Genomic DNA, 20,667 nt, shown 5'->3' on the forward strand with positions numbered 1-20,667 from the left:
GTGTGTGTGTGTGTGTGTGTGTGTGTGTGTGTGTGTGTGTGTGTGTGTGTGTGTGTGTGTTCTTTATTTGTGCATTTGCCCCCCCCCCTTCCTCCCTCCCCTCTCCCTGTAGTATGTGGTAGTTACAGTATGTCTGAAAGCTGGAATGGAGACCACCGCCTGGACCAGGGTAGGAACAGAAACACACTCTTAATATTTGCAACCACATGTGCAGTTTTTTTTTTTCTTCTTCTTCTTTACTTGGACGGTTGATAAATAGAGAGGAGGGGTCAGGGCCCCCCCCCCTCCCGCTCCTGTGAGGATTTCACTGTGAGGGTCTCACATAACGCCGTGTGAGCGCTTCACACACACACACACACACACACACACACACACAGGAAAGATTTGGCTCACATTGATCTCATGCTGGAGGTTGAAGTTCTCAACTCCAGCAGTTCAAACTTCTCCCTCCAAGTTCTAAACGTGCAGTGTATTTACGACTAGCAGTCAAAAGTTTGGACGCACCCTATGAATTTAATATATTTTCTTTCATTCTCACTGACATTGCAGTTTCTCACTGAAGGCATCAAAAGTGCACACATGGAATTATGAAGGAAACAATGAAAGCGTAAAAGAACTCCGACAGGTTTTATATTGAAATTCTTCAGAATAGCCACCATTCATGAAAAGCATATTTAGAGTTATTGAACGTCTTTTTCTTTGCTGCGTAATTACATGTCTTGCTCATATATTTGATGTCTTCAGTGTCCATCTACAGTGTAGAAAGTTGTAAAGATAAAACAAAAATGCATGAGAAGGTGTGTCCAAACCTTTGACTCTGGATTACGTCCAGATCTTGATAAATTAACGCATCCTAATCCCGGAGCCTCCCGGAGCTCCTCGCGTAAACAAACAAACGTCCTGGTTACATCAAGTGTGACTCGCCGTGTAAATTCCTCAACTAATTTTCGCCTAGAGGCAAAGGTCTGAGGCAGGTCGAAGCCGACACGACTGTTAAGATGCTCGGAATGAGCGGCGCACAAGTCCCACCACTGTTCTCAGAGCAAGGCAGACTGAGGCCACCAGCATGTTTCATAAAATGTGCTGGAAAAAAATCTGAAGTGTTGGCCCCTCTGCGCTAGAGTATAAATCTGCGACTATTTTATTTTTTATTTATCTTAACATTTTTCTTTGGTTCAACTAGCTGCTTTTAAGTCAATGTGTTTTAAGATTGAGATTAAACTTGACTCTTTGAAACTTTGAAACTTTGACTTTTTCGGTTCTTGGAACAAACCGTGACAGCAGTGTGTTGTGTTGACACTTTGGTGCTGCTGCGAAATCGGGGGGGGGGGGACACACTTGTCCAGTCAGCTGTCCTCACGACAGCCAGCCAGTAATGAAGCCCAGTCCCTGCGTAATTCACGCCGGGTCCCCTTACAGCGGATCAGAGGGAAGCGGCACTGGGGGGAGGGGGGAGGGAGGGAAGGGTTGTGTATATATTCGGACGGTGGTGCATGCAAACTATGTGACCTATGTTGCCGTCTCTCCTCCCCCTCGGCTTAATCTCCTCCCTCCGCACGCACTTCCTCTCTGCTCCCCCCACCCCCACCCCATCCCACCCCATCCCACCCCGTCTCTACCCCATCCCACCCCGTCTCTACCCGTCCGTTGCAGTTCTCCCACCTGGCCGTGTGGGGAAGCATGTTGCTCTGGATCGTCTTCTTTGGCGTCTACTCCGCCATCTGGCCCACCATCCCCATCGCTCCCGACATGCTGGGCCAGGCAAGTCACTCAACCACACACACACACACACACACAGCCGTCAAATTATTTCAGTACCAGGGTGCAGGGAAGGGTGGGGGTGCGCCAGCAGAGAGGTTAAAATAACCCCCTCCCCGCTTCTGCTGCGTAAACCTCCCGTCACCTGCCGCTAACTTGTTTCCTGGCGGCTGCTGGCGTGGCGCCTGTGAGACTCACCTCCTGGGTGTTCCACGTTGGGAGATTTATGCCCCCCCCCCCACCCACCCCCCCACTTCACTCCGGGGCGTCCCTGCACCTGCTGCGCGTCACCCGAGCTGTTGGGGGCCGGGGGGCTTTTACTGCCTATGCTGCTGAGGTGTTGATTCAAGAGGGAGAGCTGCTGCTGCTGCTGCACGTTAGGGGGACCCCTTTAAATAAGGCCGCGTTCAGACTGCCAGCCAAAATCCAATTTTTAGCCCATCCAGATTGAAACCGGATGGCTCTTTTGTAAACAGATGGGTCAATAGTGTGGCCCAGTCTGAAAGGAAGCCAGATCCCATTTGGACACTTGCTCAAAAACAGAGTGGACAGTCAGCCCAAAAAAAATCGGATCTGATTTGAATCAGATTCAACTGCAGTCTGAACGCAGCCTAAGAGTCTCGTTCCAGTGTTTGAGGAACAGGCAGGGAGTGAGCTGGTGGCCCTGGTGGTGGGCCTTGGTGGGTAAAGGAGGGCACGGGTTTATCTAAACTTTTCTCAGGCCGGCCGTCGTCTCAATTGTGTGTCAGAAATCAGGAATGCGGTCGGATGTCTGCGCAGCTGCTCCTCCTAACTAGGGGGACCCATCAGAGGCGCTCAACTGCCTGCCTGCTCGCTCGCAGCCTCCCACAGTCCCCCATGACTACCATGTGACCTCTCTTCCTGGGCCTCCTGTGTTTCCGTCCGTCTAGTGGAGATTTGCTTCCACAACCAACTACCGGCAAAACTAGCCCCACTTATCTGCTTAAGTACTCAATAGAAATTGAATTACTGTTGTGCACCCATTTTCTCCCAACTTTATTTTTTATTGAAAAAGAATTAAAAAAAAAAAATACTTCCAGTCGCAGAATTACAAGTCACACTTTTTTGTTAAATATATACATATTTGTCCACATAAATACAGTTGGCTATGCAACATATACACAGCATATACATACATACATAATAACTTCACCCCTCCCATGGCTCTTCATGAGCAACACATAATATTGGTTACTTAAACATTAAAGTACCTCTAAGTTGGTGAAATAAGAAATAAAGGGTTGCCATTTGCAAAAAAAAAAAACTTGGCAGTGCATCCCCTTAACGTTTTGCAACAACCAATAACATCTTGCTAGTAAGGAAGTATAGTAGCAATAACATCATTTTGTATAGAATTTAGTGGAAGTGAGACATCAGGAATCCCAAATATGACAATCAATGAGCAAGCTTTCAGATTTCCTCCAAGAACAGTGGACCAAACAGTGAAGTAGCCAGTTCAAGAACCTTTCAGTACAGCGTAAAGAATGCACCTATTTTTGTGTCAATACCGTGCATGGCACAACTGAGGGAGTCGTGTTCTATTAAATATGACTTTTATTCCAGCTGCTGCAGCAGAGCAGGGAGGTGAGGTAGGTTCGGGAACATAATTGTCTCCACATCTCCGAATCCAAAACACGGAACACGGGAAACACATGATACGGGCAATAAAGTGGTGGACGTTTAAGAGGTAACGGCACGTAAAGTTTCTCGGCTGGGAGACTTTTGAGGCAGCACAGAGTGCCTTTAGCTAAGCGGAGGGGCGACATCGGTGATAAATGAAAATGCTGGGATTTACAGCTGGAGCAAGCACAAGAGGAGGAACACAAAGTAATGCAAGGGGAGCTGAGTTAGGGTTAAGATTGGGGAAGGACAGAGAGGGATTGTGGGGGGCGATTTTGGAGTCCGAAATAGTGTCAAAGGTCAGCAGGGGTGGCTTCAGCTTCAGTCAGCAGGCCGGCGGGGCGGGGGAGTTTGTGCTTACTCACCACCATTTTTTATCATTCGCATCACAGAAGAATTCGATTTCAGCCGAGGGAGCGCAGTGTGGTTAAGACGCGGGGTGTGAGAAAGCTGCAAAATATGTCCAACGACGGCCAACTTTGAATTCACGGCCTTCAATGTTTCTTTTCACTCACATTTTTCCCCCTCTGCCTGATCCCACGTGTGTCCCCCTCTTTACTTTTAACGCCGGGAGAAATGAGTTAATGCGCCGTCTTTTTTTTTTCGATTCATGTGAAACAAGCGGAGCCCTTGTGTTGTCATTGTAGGCTGGCAAGGTGATGCAGTGCTGGCACTTCTGGCTGGGCCTGGTCCTGGTGCCTACTGCGTGTTTACTCAAAGACTTCGCCTGGACTGCGTAAGTAGGACACATTAGTATAAATACTCTGGGAAATCCATACGCAGACTATTTACCTTAGGCAACAACGTTTACACGAGCCACGTCGGCTCTGTGTCAACACCTTTGAACACCTGCTGCTTCTATGCGTCGAGTGCAACGTCGCCAAAGTGAAGCACCCTGACAGTGGGCGGGGCCTGTCTTCTGCTCTCGCAGCATGCGTCGCACTGTGAAGAAGTCTCTCCTGGAGGAGGTGCAGGAGTTGGAGGCCCGGGCCGTGGACCCAGGAGCGGCCGTGCTGAGAGACGCCAGCGGCCGCAGGTACATCGAGTCCCCGTGTCGGGAGTTCACCTGGAGATGCACTAGCAGTCAAAAGTTTGGACACACCCTGTGAATTCAATGTCTTTTCTTTCATTCTCATGACTATTGGCATTGCAGTTTCTCACTGAAGGCATCAAAACTACATATGAACGCACATGGGATTATGTAGGAAACAATAAAAGTGTCAAATAACTCAAACACGTTTTATTTTGAAATTCTTCAAATAGCCACCTTTCATTAAAAACATATTTACTTGTTGAACCTGTTTTTCTTTGCTGCATTATTACATATATATTGCATATATATATTTGATGTCTTCAGTATCTATCTGCAGTGTAGAAAGTTTTTTTTTCCAAGAATTGCATGAGAAGACATGTCCAAACTGTTAACTGGTAGTGTACATTATGCATTTGCATCACTTCTTGTCTTAAAGGTCCCATAATTTGCAGAATTCACTTAATTAACACATCTTATAATAATGTGTCAAATTCCACCCTTTACTTCTTTAGCTCGTCCCACTTATCCAAATGTCTGCGCGAAAACACACAATCTTAAAAACCTGTTGAAGGCCCAACAAAGCATCAGTTTTATACAGACCTCTTTTAAAAGGATGCAGCAATTTTACAATGTTGTATATGTGATTTCTTACTTCCCCCGGGATGCCGCGTCCACAGGGCCGAGGCCAAGGCCGCGGCGCCGTCCTAGCGCCAGAGCTCCCTCGACCTCACAGAGGTAGTCTGTGGGTTTGCACTGTCCCACTGTGTGAACTGTCGACTCAGACGAGCTGTGTGCCCACTGTGCAGGCTGCTTTGGAGTGTGCCCTGTCCTGTCGACTTGACTTCACGCTTCTCACTTTTTCCCCCCCTTTTCAGTTTATTCCTCACCTTATTTTCCTTGTTTTTTTTCTTTCCTCTCCACTTCTGGATTGCTTCACTAGGTGGATCAATTTGAACTGCTGTAAAGACCTGGTGTGTCTTCTGGATGTGACTGTAGTTCATTAACAATTTGTGATGTAGTTAAGTTTGTGTGTGTGTGTGTGCTGGTTCTAGAGCAGTGTTCAAAACTTAAGTGTGGTTGGTAGTTTTTGTAGGACGTTTTTTTCATGTTATTTTGCAGTTTTTAACTGGCAATGTAAAGTGCATGTGCACAGAAGGTAGAAATGCTCTATTCCACAAAGAAAAGAGTGGTTTTGCAGGAGCTGCATTAATGACTCGCTGCTGTGATTCACACTGATCTAGTTGGATGTGAATGATTAACCTCCTTGGGTCTTAGAGAAGGGTGCGAGGAGCCTGGAGGTATGTTCCCAGGTTGGATAGTGAAGGGCGGGTAACCGCATGGCTGCTCCTCACCCCTACATCGGGCCCCGTCCTGGACTGACCCTGCTTTAAACTCTGCAAAGCAGGCAGGGGCTGCAGCCTCGGGACCCCCCACCCTTCCGTTTGGAATAAGAGCAGCAAAGTTGTCCGAGGGTAAAGAGGCGATGGAGCAAAATGGAAATGAGCACATCTGTGTTTGTATCTTCTGGGGAGGTAGTCGGGCAGACATGAGAAAGGCAGGGTTCAGGAGGGCCCAGGGGACGACTTCAAAAGGCGGCCCATCCTAGGGCCTTTCGGAATCGGACGGTGGTCAGAAAGAAACATGAAAAACAGACGGGTGGGGGGAACGGCGAGAGACCTCGGCTCATATTTTGTCATTCATTCATTCAGCACCGTCATCTATCTTGCCGCCATCTTTTCTTGGCCGAGGGGCTCTCCAGCAAATGCAAAGACCCCCTTTGCTATTTATTTGTCTTGCATAAAATTTAGGCATGGGCTCCCAGGAGTGTCATATACTGGCTCAAGAATTTCCTCACTAGCTGATCCAAGCGTTGGCCTTGAAGCAGGAGGACGGCCGCCGTCCATGACTGCTCAATCCATCTTAATAAGACATAAAGGGAAATCCCTTTTGTGCGAGTGAAGCGGTGGGAAACCCGCAGCCTCGGACTTTTAACGTCTTTATCGGCGGCGATCGGCCCGGAGCAAAGTGTCAGGCTGAGCGAGTGTGTGAGGCATACGTGCGCAGTGTCTGCAAGGCGCTCAGTTATTTCTGGTGACCGGAGGAGAGGAGCCGTGACGGCGTGTGGTCTCGGCACAGAGGGTCCAGTCTTCTTCTTGGAAAGTGGGCGGGAGGGGGAGGCGAGGCGGCGGGGGGGCGGTGACTGTAGACGGCCTGTTGCCCCCGCTGCCAGTTTGTGACTTACAGTGGAGCGAAATTGAATGTCGGAGGCAGTTAGGATCAAAACTCTCCGAACTCCCTGGCCTCGGCTCGGCTTTTCTCACTCATCAATTGTTTGGAAGCAAGTCCCCGAGGGGGAACTCAACCCGATATCTTCCAGCGGTTCCAAGTTAAAGTTACGCAATCCACCCCGCGCCTTGAAATCTGTGCGTTTTCCACAAAAGGATATCGTGACATGTCTCAATAAACAGCTAAACCCGACCCTGCTTATAATATGACTGCAATAAAGGCACCAACAGGACGTCCGTGAGTTCAAGCAGGCTGGTGTTTATGTCAGTTGAGAACCAGCGACTGGGTGGGTATGTGCTGATCTCCTCTCTCGTCTGTCTCGGCAGTCTAAACGAACGGGCCCATCTGTTGACAAGAGTCTTTAGGAAAACAAATTCAAGCGTGGGACGCTCCAACTCCGTGCAGCAGACTGTGTCACGTAAGTATCGCAACTCCACACACGAACAATAACGGCTCTGAACACCAGCTGGAACGCTTCTTTCTGTTCCGTTTGTTTAAAATACCCATATAAAGTGACGGATTGCGGAATCCAAAAAGTTGCTGAACGATTTCTGTCCGAGGTTGGCGAGGTGCATTTCGAGGATTTCTTTCTTTCTTTTTTATTTTATTTTTTTTTAACGGCTTGGAATCGCGGCGATGCCCTCGCTGCCTGTGTGTGTAGATCTTGTTAATCATCGGTGAAAACTCCCTCGCCAGGACAACGGCTTCAGTCGTTCACCATTCTTCTGTGTTTTTGCCAGCGTAAACACCGGGTGCAGACAAGGAGAAGGAAACTGTGCTGAGTTCTGAGTTTCTTCTTTCTGCGCCGTCTGTGAATGTGAACCGTATTTGTTTTTATCCTCGTGTTTATGAAGGGTGTCAACGGAGAGGCCAATCAGACCGCGATCAGCTGAAGCCGCTGGGCAAAGCAATACCGTTCAAAGTTTGTGTCACGTTAGCCAGACACAATAAATGCACTCCCATTATTCTGACAACATTTGGCCAGAGGATGCGCACGATGCGATGCCAGACCAATGGTAGAAAAAACAAAACATGTACACTTGGGTAATCCGATCCAACAATCCTGGAGTGAAAGCCCCTCTCTGCGTGTTCATCCTGCCGTTCCCAGCCAAGACACACACACGAGCGACACGGTAATGGTGAAAACAGGGACCTTATCACGTTTTGCGGACGACTCTGTCATGTTTTTTTACTTATTTATTTGCGTACCGATTTCATTGCTCAGCAACAGTGATACTGACCGCGGGGAGCCTCGGTTCGTTTTCCTTGGTAGGGGTTTTTGTGTTGAGATGCACCAGATACGTTCTAGGCCCCGGATAAGGCCCCGATTTGTCTGAAAACGCACAACTAGTCATGCAGTTCGGCCTCGCGTTTGCCCCGTTTTCACCGAAACCGCACTTTTTCGAAAACGCTCCTCAGGGTGGATACGTTTGAAAACGCCGCCTTGCCCAGATTTAAATGTGGCTTTGTGTAAACACGTTGGTTTTTCGAGAGCGTTTTTGAAAATGTGCGGCTTCAAAAAAAATCATTCTCCGTGTAAACGGTCCCTAACTGACCCATTCAGAAACGTCGGCTGAACATCTTGCACTTGTGTTGTCCAGCTTTTACACTTCATCAAATCTCACGCAGCTTCTCCCCGACTCTGGTTGTCTGCCTGCAGATGGCTACGCCTTCTCCCAGGAGGAGCACGGCGTGGTGTCCCAATCCCAGGTCGTGCGCTCCTACGACACCCGCCAACAGCGTCCCAGCCTCTAGCCCCGCCCCCACCTTGCCTCGACCCGACCAGACCAGACCAGACCCGACCTAGGCTCGTGCTCGGCGTCAGGCATTTCAGGCATACAGCCAACGGCAGCAGAGAGACGTCCTGTGGCCTTAACTGGAACTCTGAGCCGGGCTCCCACGGCGGCGGTCACTCACAGCCGGCTGGCACCTGAAGGAAGGACTGAGCGAAGGAGAGGACGGGACCGGGCCGACTTTGCGGAAGAGACTTGCTCCGAACCCATCGCGCTGCATGAGCAATCCTGAACTGTGCACAGGCATGACGAGTCAAACTCAGAGACTGCGAAAGCCCACAGACTGGGTTTGCCTCTCGCTGCTCTGTGTGTGTCATTCCAATGCGTCCGTATGTGTTTTTTGCGTGCGCGTGCGCGTGTGTGTTGTGTGTGTGTGTGTCGAAGCCCTGGCCTCCACCGGTTTCTCCTCTCGTCTCCCTAACGAAGCAGGTTCGACTAATCCGTCGTCACATGGCTAACGCGGGACGGAGGGGATGGGGGGAGGGGTCAGTGGGGGAGGGGCCCATCAAGACAAACACACACACACACACACACACACACACGTCGGCCGGCGTGTTTGAAAGGGAAAAGAAGAAGGTGGAGGGGGAAGGGGGTGGTCCAAAGACCCCCAGCCTCACCCCGACGCACATTCCCGCTCACCCCTCATCCTGCTGGGACGCCACATCTCTGTGAACCCCCCTCTCTCCCTCCCCCGACCCCTCCGGATGCAAAGAAAAAAAACGGGACCTCGCCTCGCTTCTTCCCGCCGTCTGATGTCCCTTTTTTCCAGCCTCTTTGCAGCGTCCACGTCCCTCTGCCGCCATCGGAATTCCAGTCTCCCGTTCCTGTCGCCTCTGATCATTCCTGTGCCCCCCCCCCCCGCGCGTCCCCTCGACGCCACGAGTCTTGCACTGTCCACAAACATGCAGCAAGCCGGGCAGTTTGGATTTCCACTCTCTAACGGACTGTTTATTTTTTTATCATTATTATTATTATTATTATTCCAGTGTACATTAATATGTATGTTATTTCATTTTTCGTTATTTTCTTTTCAATTAATGCCTGTTTTTTGTACTCATACTTCAAGACATGTCTTAGAGGAATATTTTACTTGAACTAGCGCTCATAGGCATCTGAGAAAAAAACGAAGAGGAGGAGGAAGAAGAAGAAGAAGGGATGTGATTGAGCCGCTCGCACTGGGTGACGTGTTGTTTCTGCCTCTGGGATTTGCCTGAATGTAGAGTCCACGGTGTCCGTCGGGACACTTTGGTTCAGGAGAGCAAAGGCTAGAAACGGCGAAAGTGTGGGAGGAAAGTTGTCCGTCGGAGTCCTTAACATTAAATCTACTCAATCCATGGCCAGACTAAACGTGTCCATCACTATTTTGTTCTCATCTTATCTGATCCGTCCACTCGAACGGCAGGAGTTTGATTCGCATATCTGATTTTTACCACATCACCTGTGTCGAACCTCTCCCACGCTCTCTTGCGAAACTCCCCAGTGTGTCTTTTCTTTCGACAGGCCATTAGCCGATTAATAACCTCCCACCCTGAGCGCGCCGGGGACCAACCGGAGATCTCTTTTCCCGCCCACCTTCCTGGACGCGGCCCAGCCAAAAAAGCCGGCGGCCGCAGCTGCTCCGGTATGGAGAAACCATCGGGGTCACGGCTGAGCAGGAGCCAGCATTGCCATTTATGTGTTTCAACGACTCCCCGATGGCTCCCGCGCAGCTTTTCACATCACCGTGAGCTCAGTTTTGAAGGCCGCTGCCAAGAGGAAACTTCCACCCTGGCTGCAGTTTGAAACTGCTCATTGTCGTCTTTTTTTTTTTTTTTTTTTTTTGTTCCTCCCCCTCAAGCCGGCTGATGCGACAGGTATTCGTCCCGTCCTCCTCTGTGGGTGGCGAGCTGTCTGCGAATGGGGTGTAATTACTGTTTTAGCACCGGGGTGTTTGTGTTTCAAATGGTGGGGGGGTAAGGGGGACTTAAGAGGTAGCTTTGTTTGCAGAATCAATTGGCAGTGCATTTGTTTTTGTTCACCCTATTTTCAAGTGCGTGTCTGTGTAAATAGCACTTATTCAGGTAGGGCAGCGTCACAGCGACTCTGCCTTCCAAAACAAAGAGAATTCTCACTGTATACCGGTGGTGTATTTATAGCAATGCTGTATTTATGAAGTCCTGCTGAGATTATCGGTTTATGAAATGTTCAGACTCCTCCGTCTGGAGCCGTTCTCACAGCCACTTGAATCCACTTCCTCCTCCATTCTCCTGCTTCAGCAGTTCATCTTACACCGTCTCTGCAGACCTTCAGCGTGACGAGCCCCTGCTGTGTGATTGACAGGCTGGATGTTTGCGCTACAAGTAGCAGGCGAGTGCAGACGGTGAACACAAACCCTTGACGCTTTGCTTTTTCTGTTTTAAAAGTTTATTTTTGCAGGATTCATGGGGGGGGAGAAACGTCTTCATCCATTTGGGCCTCTTTTAGACTTAATTTAATCGCTTAAATGAAATCAGTCGCAATTAACATTTTTTTAAACGGGTTAATATCATTATAACAGTGTAGTGGCAGAAAAGAGCAATGCCCCTTCAGATACTGTGATGGTCATAATATACCTAGAAAAAGTTACTTTTACTTTTACTTTTTTTCAGTTTGATGGGTCAATTTAGAATGAACACACGATGAAGCAGCACATTCCTCCCGTTACAAAGTTGGCGGTGACCCTGCTGTGCAGCGAGGGGGCTGCAAAAAAAAAATAATAAAGAAAATCAGGATTTAATAACTAATGGGAGACGTTTGTAAGTGGAAAATGACTCAGGGCTGTCCTGGAGCTGCCTGTGCTCAAAAACTGCTGGAGTGTAAATACACAAAGTCACACACATTCATTCACACACACACACACACACACACGGCTCTCACAGGAGAGAAGTAAAAGGAGGCCGTTGGCCGAGACTTTGCCGCGTAATTAACTCGGTAATCTTCAGAGACGTGCCTCTCACTCCCTCTCTGTCACACTCTCACACTCCTCGTGTACATTAACCGCCAGGCTTGCGTGAACCGTTCCATGCTTTAGGAGGTTCTGCGTTTCCACTCGGGGGGCCCGTTTCGCCTTCAAAGGCGGCAGGAAGGGGAGGCGGTTCCTGTGGCCGGCCCGTCGTTACTTTTAAATGTGCCACCTGAGTTTTGCCGCCGCCCGCTCGCTCACCAGTGTTTCTTCACACGGGGCCGCGTCACTCTTCGCTCTTCACTCACAACTCGCAAACAAACGCGCGGCACGTTGGGGACCGTGTGGAACCACTTCCAAGCGCTGACAAGTGCAGATGTGCGCGGGGCAAGGATCGACACAGCGTGTGGTCATCGTCTGCTTTTTTGTTAATTGTTCAACTTTGATGTCAATTTTCCCGAAAGTCCCGCTGCAATAAATCATCTGGTCCTCAGTCATTCCAGCACGTCCTGCTGAAGCCAAGGACTTCATCTCCTCACTCACACACACACACACACACACACACACACACACACACACACACACACACACACGCACGCGCACGCACTTAAAGATACACAACATAAATGCAAGCCCAGACAGCATGCACTTTTCTTGTTTCAGCTGTTGGCTGCCAGGGGACGTGTGTGTGTGTGTGTGTGTGTATCACCCATCTGGACAGTCTCACCCTACAGTGTGCACTCCTGTCTGCACATCGAACGATGATCAAACCCCGTCCAATGCGTCCATAGGCTTTTACTCAAGCAAAAAAAATGTCCAAGTACACACAAAACAGACACGCAGCGTACACAATCGCAGGCAGGGCGCGCCCTGCAGCACCGACGTCCCCGTGAAGTCCTTCATGTTCCAATTTTTTTCTTCCCCCACCCTGGCGGAGTCCTGTGAACGCAGCACCAACAGGGGTTCGACTTCACTTCTTGGTCTGCACACTTTGGCCCCCTTTGGCGTCACATCACACAGTCACGGGGGGGAATTTCTGGTCGCTGGTGATGCTGGAGCCGCTGGTGGGGGGCGGGCAGGGGGACTGAAGGGGCCTGTATCCCCCCTGTGTGGGGTCCAGGAAGGCCTGGTGGGCGGCGGCCACGGGGTGGGCGTAGCCGATGTACTGCGGGTGCAGGAACTGTCCCTGGTGGGGCATGATCTGCGTGGCCTGCTGGCAGTTGAGCACAGAGAAGTTGGTGGGCATGTTGACAAAGACGCTGGCGTCGGGCGGCAGGCAGCAGGACGCCTGGGCGCGCAGCATGGGGGCGGGGCCCGGCCCGACCCGGGGGGCGGCGGAGGGCGGAGCGGAGGAGCTGGACGACGTGGCCGTGCTGGACTGGCGCGAGGACGAGCCCCTGGAGGTCCCCGAGCTGGCCATCATGGGGATGGTCTCCAGCAGGCGGCCGCTGCTGGCGCCGCCGCCCGCCAGCGCCGCCGCGCCCCCAGAGGAGAGCTCCTGCTTGGGCCGCAGGCAGCGGCAGCAGCACACAGCCACGGCAGAGCCCACCAGGATGAAGGCCACGAAGACGGAGCCCACGATCAAGAAGGGGACGTATATGGGCACTGCAAGGACAAAGGAAGGAAAGGACTTTAGCGGTTAAACACTGACTTTTTGAGTTGAACGCCAGACTTCAAAGGGTCGCCGATGACTCACTCCTGTGCACAGGCATGCGAGCGCAGATTAGGTTAGACGGTGGAAAACAAAGGACTCGAGCGGGGTGAGCGGTGTTTGGACATAGAGGAGAAGAATGAAAGGTGCTCTGGGATTGGCTCCCCAGGGAGTCCCGGGCTCTCATTAGCAGTTATTAACTTTGTTTTGATCTGTTTTAATCCTCGGCGCCCTGCTGTGTTACCCTGCCTCCTCGACCCTGCAGACCTGTGTGTGAGAGGGAGAGAGAGAGAGTGTGCGCTTGCAAGGGTGACATTCTTCAGGTCGGTCGCCTGCAGATATTTGGGAGTGTTGGGGCCTTGGCTACCGATTAAAGATGAACTATTAAATTTGCAGCCGAGAGGGAGGGTCCCCCGGCCGGTAAATCAAACAGAGTGAGCCAATTCCTTTCTGCTGACTTTTTCAAAAGGAAAGAAGGAATCATGCTGGAAAGCATTCGCCCAAATTGCTGTGTCATTTAGTTCAAACAACAGCTGGACTATTAAACTTGTTTTTTTAAGTGAAAATTTCACTGTAACAGTAAAGACTAGCAAACTTTAAAAAAAAAAAAAAAAAAAAATCCCATGTAGTTCACTCGGCCAACAGCCTGTCATCGAATTCCCCTCAGATGAAAAAAAGTTCATCCTTATCTTTTTTTTTCGCTTTCTCCTCTCCTGGAAATAAGCCCTGACTAATGTCACAGTTGGCAGTGATTTCTCTCCGGGATCGCTTGACAGCAGAAGAATGAGTTTAGCATAGAAAAGGTTTGTTTTGCAGCAAGAAACGGAACAAAGCTGCTGACAGGATATTGGGACGGTAGTTGGAGGCAGACAAAGGGTCACCAGCGAGACAGCGCTTTCTGCCTGTTAATTCCTTCTCACACTTGCGCAAACAATGATGATACTCCATCTCAATTGATGAGTTATGTTTTATTATCCCCATGGGACACAGTTATTTTCCACTCTGAACGCACCCGTGAAGTGAAACTGTATGAGAAGACGAGGAAAAAGGTGGCAACAGGCTCCGGTTTCCCTTTGTTCACTTTTTTTTTTCTCTTTCCTTTTTTTTAATTTTTTTTTTTATTGTAAATGCAAACGCAGCCTTGCGAGAAATGCTCCTGAATAAGAGCGAGAACATTAAAACAGATTTCTGTGCAAAACTCATTAGGTGCTGGAGGACGTCGGCTGGCTGGCTGGCTGGCCGGGAGTGACAAAAGACACAGACCAGAGGCCAGACCAGGAAGCGGCTACGCTTACTTCCCTTTGTGGTGGAGAGGTGTCGACTTCAGAGGCTAATGTACCCCGCAGCCACACACACACACACACACACCCACCCTCCTGTAAACAGGTTCTAAGTGGGGCTCTGTTATAGTAACGCATGCATAAATGTGCAGGGAGCCCCTCGTCTCTCTGCTCTTATATGGCGGCGACCTCGGCATCTCGGCTTTCACCACCCTCCACCCACCCACCCTTCTTTTTCTGCGTGGATGATTAGGATTAGCGATTGCAGAAAAGTTTCGTCTTGTGTTACGTTGCGCTGAGGGCTCCCCTTCGGAAAAAACTGCTTGTAATATAAATCGGTGACGGATGGGGCTAAAAGAGCGTCGCTTGGAGTAGCGCAGATAAGGTGAAGCGGCGGAAGAATTATGAGTCTGGACTTAATGTTGTCTGCAAAACATAAGAAGATGCAGACGATGCAAAAAACTTATGATAAATAGTGGGTACTACACAAGTAGCAGGGTTTTTTTGTTGTTCTTACAAAGGAGCTCTGTGTAAATGTTTTTTTTTGTTTGCCAAATGTCGTAAAAGAGATCTGGGAGGTCAGAGGAGACGAGCATCAGCAGCTGGCTCCTGTCCATTCACTTTACTAAAGCAACATGTTGCTTCAACTGCCGACCCGACGGCACAAATCCACCGCTGCTTTTTCAGACGGAGAAGTCGGAAGAAGTGAAGTGAGCTCGATGATGTCTTGACTTGAAGGTCAGTGTAAGTTATTACGGCACGTCGTCAGTCACTGAGCGGTTTTGCAGGAGGCTGCAGACGGAGCCCGCCCCCCCTACCCCTTGAGATCTGTCATAGAGATTTTTGGATAATTAGTCATGTGAGGCTGCTGCGCTCTAGTCACAAGTCAGGGAATGAGATCGAAATCTGAAAATGGGATACATGAGTTCTTTAATTTAAACAACTCATGGTCTTTTTTTTTCATTTTTTTCGACTGTGGGACTTTCTAATCTCTGGCAAATGCTCGTCCGTCCCCCTTCCTCCTCCTCCTCCACACCTGTCGCTGCAGTTGAGCTGTGGCAGCCGTGCTTCAGTCACAGCACTAACACCCCCCCCTCCACCCTCCACCCTCTAAGCTCTTGTTTTTGGGGCACAAGTTTGAAGTGCGGCTGTTCTGGTTTCGCTCGTCTCCTGCAGCTCTCCCAAGGGCAGTCTCCTGTTCCTTGACTCCATATGTTCCCTCGCGCTGCGAACATTAATAATTTCCTGCCCATTATCCGATGACATCACTGAGCGTATCTTTCACAGGGTGATTAATTGGCCGCAAGCGCAAGACATACTGCCGAGATGCACAAACTGGACGCTGCCTCGGAGGGAAGTCTAAGAAGCTGCTTTTCTCGAGGCTTTGAGAAGTTGCATTGGCTGCAGGCCAACGACTGCAATGTATACGCCTCCTCCCGCAGTGATAAGACTTGATAGGTTTAGCAAATGACAGATTGTAGCTACAGCCCGGTCCAAAATACATGATTCCCACTAGGGAAACATTAATTAGGCCTGTGCCTTTTTCCCTCTGATGTCTGGAGTTTACCCTCGATGTTGCCAGAGCGACCCTTATCGGCCTTGTTGATCTTCAATCCAAGCTACGATGCTACTTCAAAGGGTTTATGCTAGATTAATCTGTGGGAATGTAAGGAATGATGGATGTGTATATCCAGGGTAATGTGGAAAAACAAGGGTTGCATTTTGCTCCTTTGAGGTAGGAAACGATGCATAATGCGTAATGCGTTGTGTGTGTGTGTGTGTGTGTGTGTGTGTGTGTGTGTGTGTGTGTGTGTGTGTGTGTGTGTGTGTGTGTGTGTGTGTGTGTGTGTGTGCGTGTTGTTTTTAATGGCTTGTCAGCGCCTACGGTGAGCCACTGTCCGAGCCCAAACTCGATCCCCGTGGGGACGGCGTGATCGGAGAACTCGGCCCCCTTCTTGCACTGTCACACGCCAGAACAAACACTCCTATTTATAAGAGCAGCGCGGCACAGTTTGCCATTTGTGAGTGCAGTTAACTGCTCTCTTGGAGGAGTCTGCCACTGCTGCCTCTTCCTCTTCTTCTTCTTCTGCAGCTGTCGTTGCCAACTGGGATCAACCAGACAAACCCCCTTGGCGGGGAGACGTCGCAGGGCTCTCTGAGTTTATAAAAGGCAGCCAAGCCCCTGCATCATGGATGTCATTCACTCGTGATTCACGGCCATATCACAAGAACACCCTCTCAAACAATAATGTGCAATCCATCTAGCAGGCCAAGTGACCCCGCTTCGGCAGAGAGCGAGCGATTTTGGCGTCGTCCTGCCAACATTTTTCCTCTTATCAACAAATTCCATCTGCAAGAGGCTGCACTGACATCAGCTCCTTGTCTGCTAATGTCCCACTTGAGGTAACATCTTCTTGCTGTCAGGGATGAAGAGAACATGGTGGCCTCCCTGCAAGTGGACCTGCTCTTCGTCTAAGTTTCAGTCACTTTTTTTGTCGCTGTTATTTGCAAATGAAAACGGTTAACTGATTAAAATGACTCATGTTTAGCCGTTGTACTTTTTGATCCAACTACATCTGGAGGATGAGCGGTTTTGTGGCAATGTCTTACAGGATGCTGTGCAGCAGGTCAAGTTAAGATTTACAGGTCGGTTTGTCACGTGACATCTGACATGTTTGATGGACCCCCAGAAACAAAAATAAATGGTTACCACTGTCGAAGATTCGGTTATCAATGCAGTCAGACCTATTTTTCATTCCTGGACTCAGTTACAAACTTTTATGATAGATTGAAGAGAGAGACTGAAGAAGACAAGAGTCTCCTACCTGCATCAGAGTCCTTGCTGTCCTTGCCGCCTGTCCCGGGCTCCTCGGCCTGCCGGTCGTTATCGCAGCTGCCCTGATCCAGCCGCGCCTCCATGCTGGAGCAGCAGTAGCGCAGCTCGCATTTGCCGCAGCAGATGATCGCGTCCCCGGCGTCGATCTTCTCCGGACACTGGAAGCCCTCTTTCCAGGCGCCCTGCGAGTCCCGCCAGCCGTGGCAAAACTCCCCGCTGGCTTCCGCGTCGAGGGCGGCCAGGAGCAGAGTCACGACCGCGGTGGCGCACACGGAGAAGCCTCCTCCCCACCACATGCTCGGGCCAGGTGACCCCCCCCCCCTCCGGAAAAAGACGCACGCTGGCGGACCGAAGAAAGGAGTTGGGCAGCAAAGTGGACTAACACGGCGAGGGGGGTCCGAGGGAATAAAGTAAGGGGGTGACGAACCACCGAGAAGCTGTCATTTGCAGGAATCTCGTGCGTATCACAGACCTAAAATTCCAGGTGACCACAGCAGAATAAATCACAGAACGAGCCGGTAGTCCAGCTGGATACCAAACGGTATCCTCCGGGTGCGTGTTCCTCAGGTAACCCTCCACATGGATGCATGAAAGACAAGAAAAAAAAACAGCACCGGTCTAATCCAAGATCCTACGGAGTCCTCGCTGCCTGTTCACTTTGGAAACTTCCTTTGCGCGGTGCGCATCGCCGAGTGTCAGGAGTCAACAGGTCCGCGTCTGTGGAGCACGATTGAACCAGAGCGCGTAGTGTGTATGCTGCGGCGCGTCACACACCGAGGGGCGTGCTTAACCAAAAGTGAGAGAGGGACCATAAGGGAGGAAGCAACCGTTGGAGAGAGTGCATCTGCACAGTGAAAATAAAGTTTAAAAGTACCCAAATTTCTCATCGTAGAACTTATTGAGCCCTGAGTTGCAGCAGTGATCATCCCTCATATACATGCACATATGCATATATATGTATATTGATCTATATGTAGCGAGGCTTTTGGGAACACCACGCCCCTAACTCTTTTGATTAGTCCCTGCAACGTCTCTTCTTTTTGTCTAATCTTGCTGATTTCTCATCGGTCACTGAGGGAAACATATCAGCAGCTGGAGGTCAGACACAAGTTAATGAAATGTTTTGGCCAGATTCTAAAGAGTGTGTGCATGTGCGTGCGTGCATACGTTCTTCAAGGGGGAGACACCTGCACTTGCATCTGCAGGGCAGACAGTGCGGTGCCACAGGGGGGTGGGGGGGACACTCGGATCATCTTAAATGAGACATTGTTGCTTTCCAGCAAATCCCTGTCCACTATAAGTAAGAGGGGATGTGTCTGGTCCACACATCCTCACAACAATGGCATGGTCAAGTCGGGGGTCCAGGGTGAGGTCAAGGGTCAGGGCACCTTTAACGTGTGGCACGACAACGACAGTATTTTTTATTCAAGACTAAAAAAAACTTAAACTCAAACTGCCTCTAAAACAGCCTCTACTTATGTCCAGTCAACTAAAACTGTGGCTATTGCTAAATCAAATTTAATTTTAAAAGCTAACAATTGCGTTACTAGATGTGTAAACCCACGGGAGAAAAGGTCTCTCTTTCCACGGGAATATATGGTTGCTAGCACGATACATATTTCCATATGATGTATTTGACACATAAATCCAAAACTCTGGTGAGGCAGGGGGCAAAGGTCTTGATCAGCGCACGAATTGAGATTTATGGAGAGACAACACCATCTAGCGGAGAAATGTGCGTACTGCTATTATATTTTTCTTGCTCGCGGGCAGGCACTTCATTTCCCGTCATGCTTTGCCCTAAAGCGGTGTCCGTGGAAACCGAGCAGGAGGAAGTGGCGCGCGAATGCTTGAAAAATCTTCGTGGCAACCATTAAACACGACGTCATACGAATTGAAAGCTTGTGTTACAGCGAAGAACCTCAGCGGCGTAAGTGTACTTTCCCCCCGTATAACGAACATCTAACGTGTTTCCCCTCTCTACAGTGCTTTGAAGAGTGCTTCGAGAACTTAGCTAATGCTAAAGACAAGTTCTAGGGCGTCGTGTAAAGCTTTAGAACCGCATTCTCGAATGCGACGTGAAAGCGAATCGAAACGGCGCGTTCTTAATGTGACTTTTTTTTTGTTTGTGAACAGATGTCGTTCGTCAGGGTGGGTCGTCCACTGCAACACAACAAGGGGAAGAAGTCAGTTCGTCCAAAGAGAACGGCTCCAAAGAAGGAGTGGGTGGTGAGCATCATCTTGGCCACTTTTAGAGTGACGTACCTCTATGACAGCGTTGCCTTTTTGGACAGATTAAAGTATCGTCACTTTGTGTTTCCTGTCAACCCTCCTCACATTACAGTCACTTCTGTGGTTTGAAAGGCTTATGAGTAGTGACCTTTGTTTCAGAGCACCGTCAATGACCTGTCTGTGCACAAGCTGACTCCCGCAGAGCTGGTGAGTCTGCTGATGAACACTCAAGCACAGGCACATGACCCTCATTCACGGAAATAAAGGCTCATATTTATTGTGAAATTGCCGCTTCTTCACAAGAACCATCGCCATGACATTCACCAGTCCCACAACACGGCTGCGGCTCAGTGGGAACTGAGGGAGAAAGCCTTGAAGCTCCGTCTGAGACAAAGTGGGAGCCCCGCACCCCTGGACAAGGCCAGTCTCAGCATCATCAGGGAGGTGAGCGGGGTCGGCTGCTCTCCCGTTGCTTTTTAGCATTCCATCTCTTCGGTTGTTTGTTATTTCAAATAAAATTGTGTTGCTGGTTTTTTTATTGTTTTGCCGGCGCAGGTGTTCTCCGACCAGCTGCTGCTGAAGGACGTGCTGTCCCGCTCTGACAGAGCCCTGGCTGTAGTCAAAGACTTGTTTGGGGATGGTCCACGCAGAAAGACTGGTAAAATGCATATTTTGCTGTGCTATTTTTTCCTAGCAAAACATACATATTGTTAATGCCTAATGGTAAAATACAGAGAGCACCCAAAACAGGTTTTCTTTGCTTATTCTAAGACAAAGTCTGAAGTGAAAACATGTTATTTTTGACATTTTGAGGTTGTGTTGACTGTTGGTATGCACTTGCAGGACATCCTAGTGTGACGATGGCGCCAAAGTGGGAATCTGGCTCGACGCTGCCTGAATCACCAGTATCACTTCTCAGCCAGACTTTAATGGACCAGCAGGCACGTGTCTTTCTCTCAATAAGAATAGTCGCACATGTGTGTTTGTGTTCAAAATGTATGAACAGATTTTTGCAATTAAGCTGACAACTGAGCAGTTACCTGCAAGACTAGACACGACTGGTTATTTTCAGATGCATATAAAGAGTGCATTGTGTTAACATTTGTGAAATTTCTCATCTCCAGGTTCTGAATGAAATGGAACCTTCAGACGAAGAGTACAGTGATGATGATGATGATGATGCCTCGCCGACTGGCAGGTCGAGCGCCCATGTAAAGCGGTAATGATCCAAAAGGAG

General features: G+C 49.6%; 3 protein-coding genes across 13 annotated transcripts in view; 2 read left to right on the forward strand and 1 right to left on the reverse strand.

Annotated features, from left to right (window-relative positions):
• Nucleotides 1-8,994, forward strand: part of atp8a2 (ATPase phospholipid transporting 8A2) — a 43,075-nt gene extending 34,081 nt beyond the window's left edge. For all 8 annotated transcript variants that reach the window (XM_076050322.1, XM_076050323.1, XM_076050324.1 and 5 more), the window contains 6 exons: nucleotides 113-169; nucleotides 1,654-1,761; nucleotides 4,047-4,135; nucleotides 4,331-4,435; nucleotides 7,045-7,136; nucleotides 8,379-8,994. In XM_076050322.1, coding sequence (XP_075906437.1) covers nucleotides 113-169; nucleotides 1,654-1,761; nucleotides 4,047-4,135; nucleotides 4,331-4,435; nucleotides 7,045-7,136; nucleotides 8,379-8,473 — 546 coding nt within the window. In that variant the 3' untranslated portion in view covers nucleotides 8,474-8,994. The remainder of the gene's footprint in view (nucleotides 1-112; nucleotides 170-1,653; nucleotides 1,762-4,046; nucleotides 4,136-4,330; nucleotides 4,436-7,044; nucleotides 7,137-8,378) is intronic.
• A 27-nt stretch (nucleotides 8,995-9,021) lies between these two features.
• spice1 (spindle and centriole associated protein 1) lies at nucleotides 9,022-20,591 on the forward strand. 4 transcript variants are annotated; one of them, XM_076050335.1, is made up of 8 exons: nucleotides 9,022-10,364; nucleotides 10,767-10,857; nucleotides 14,289-14,417; nucleotides 19,335-19,427; nucleotides 19,590-19,637; nucleotides 19,734-19,883; nucleotides 19,986-20,088; nucleotides 20,274-20,591. In XM_076050335.1, exons 4-8 carry the CDS (start codon nucleotides 19,335-19,337, stop codon nucleotides 20,453-20,455), a joined length of 576 nt encoding a protein of 191 aa, XP_075906450.1. In that variant the 5' UTR covers nucleotides 9,022-10,364; nucleotides 10,767-10,857; nucleotides 14,289-14,417; the 3' UTR covers nucleotides 20,456-20,591. The 4 variants fall into 4 exon arrangements, with proteins under 4 accessions (XP_075906450.1, XP_075906449.1, XP_075906447.1 ...); XM_076050334.1 differs by having other exon boundaries at nucleotides 9,022-10,857; XM_076050332.1 differs by lacking the exons at nucleotides 9,022-10,364; nucleotides 10,767-10,857; nucleotides 14,289-14,417 and adding an exon at nucleotides 18,821-19,128.
• On the reverse strand, nucleotides 10,929-17,951 carry shisa2b (shisa family member 2b). Its single transcript, XM_076050331.1, has 2 exons — nucleotides 17,188-17,951; nucleotides 10,929-13,036 (listed from the first exon to the last, which is right to left on the reverse strand). The coding sequence occupies exons 1-2, from the start codon at nucleotides 17,492-17,494 to the stop codon at nucleotides 12,444-12,446; spliced, it is 900 nt and encodes a 299-aa protein (XP_075906446.1). The 5' UTR covers nucleotides 17,495-17,951; the 3' UTR covers nucleotides 10,929-12,443.
• Nucleotides 20,592-20,667: the final 76 nt, after the last annotated feature.

The sequence above is a fragment of the Nelusetta ayraudi genome, unplaced genomic scaffold, assembly GCF_046127955.1.
Source record: "Nelusetta ayraudi isolate G7.1 ecotype Tasmania unplaced genomic scaffold, CSIRO-AGI_Nayr_v1 ptg000127l, whole genome shotgun sequence".
NCBI classification, from domain to species: Eukaryota; Metazoa; Chordata; class Actinopteri; order Tetraodontiformes; family Monacanthidae; genus Nelusetta; species Nelusetta ayraudi.

Bases quoted from the DNA above. Each gene is read 5' to 3' on its own strand.
- shisa2b (XM_076050331.1), bottom strand. From the start codon at position 17,494: ATGTGGTGGGGAGGAGGCTTCTCCGTGTGCGCCACCGCGGTCGTGACT. The intron at 13,037-17,187 runs GTAGGAGACTCT...TTGTCCTTGCAG, and splicing joins CAGCAAGGACTCTGATGCAG to TGCCCATATACGTCCCCTTC.
- spice1 (XM_076050332.1), top strand. From the start codon at position 19,045: ATGCTTGAAAAATCTTCGTGGCAACCATTAAACACGACGTCATACGAA. The intron at 19,129-19,334 runs GTAAGTGTACTT...GTTTGTGAACAG, and splicing joins CAGCGAAGAACCTCAGCGGC to ATGTCGTTCGTCAGGGTGGG. The intron at 19,428-19,589 runs GTGAGCATCATC...CCTTTGTTTCAG, and splicing joins CTCCAAAGAAGGAGTGGGTG to AGCACCGTCAATGACCTGTC.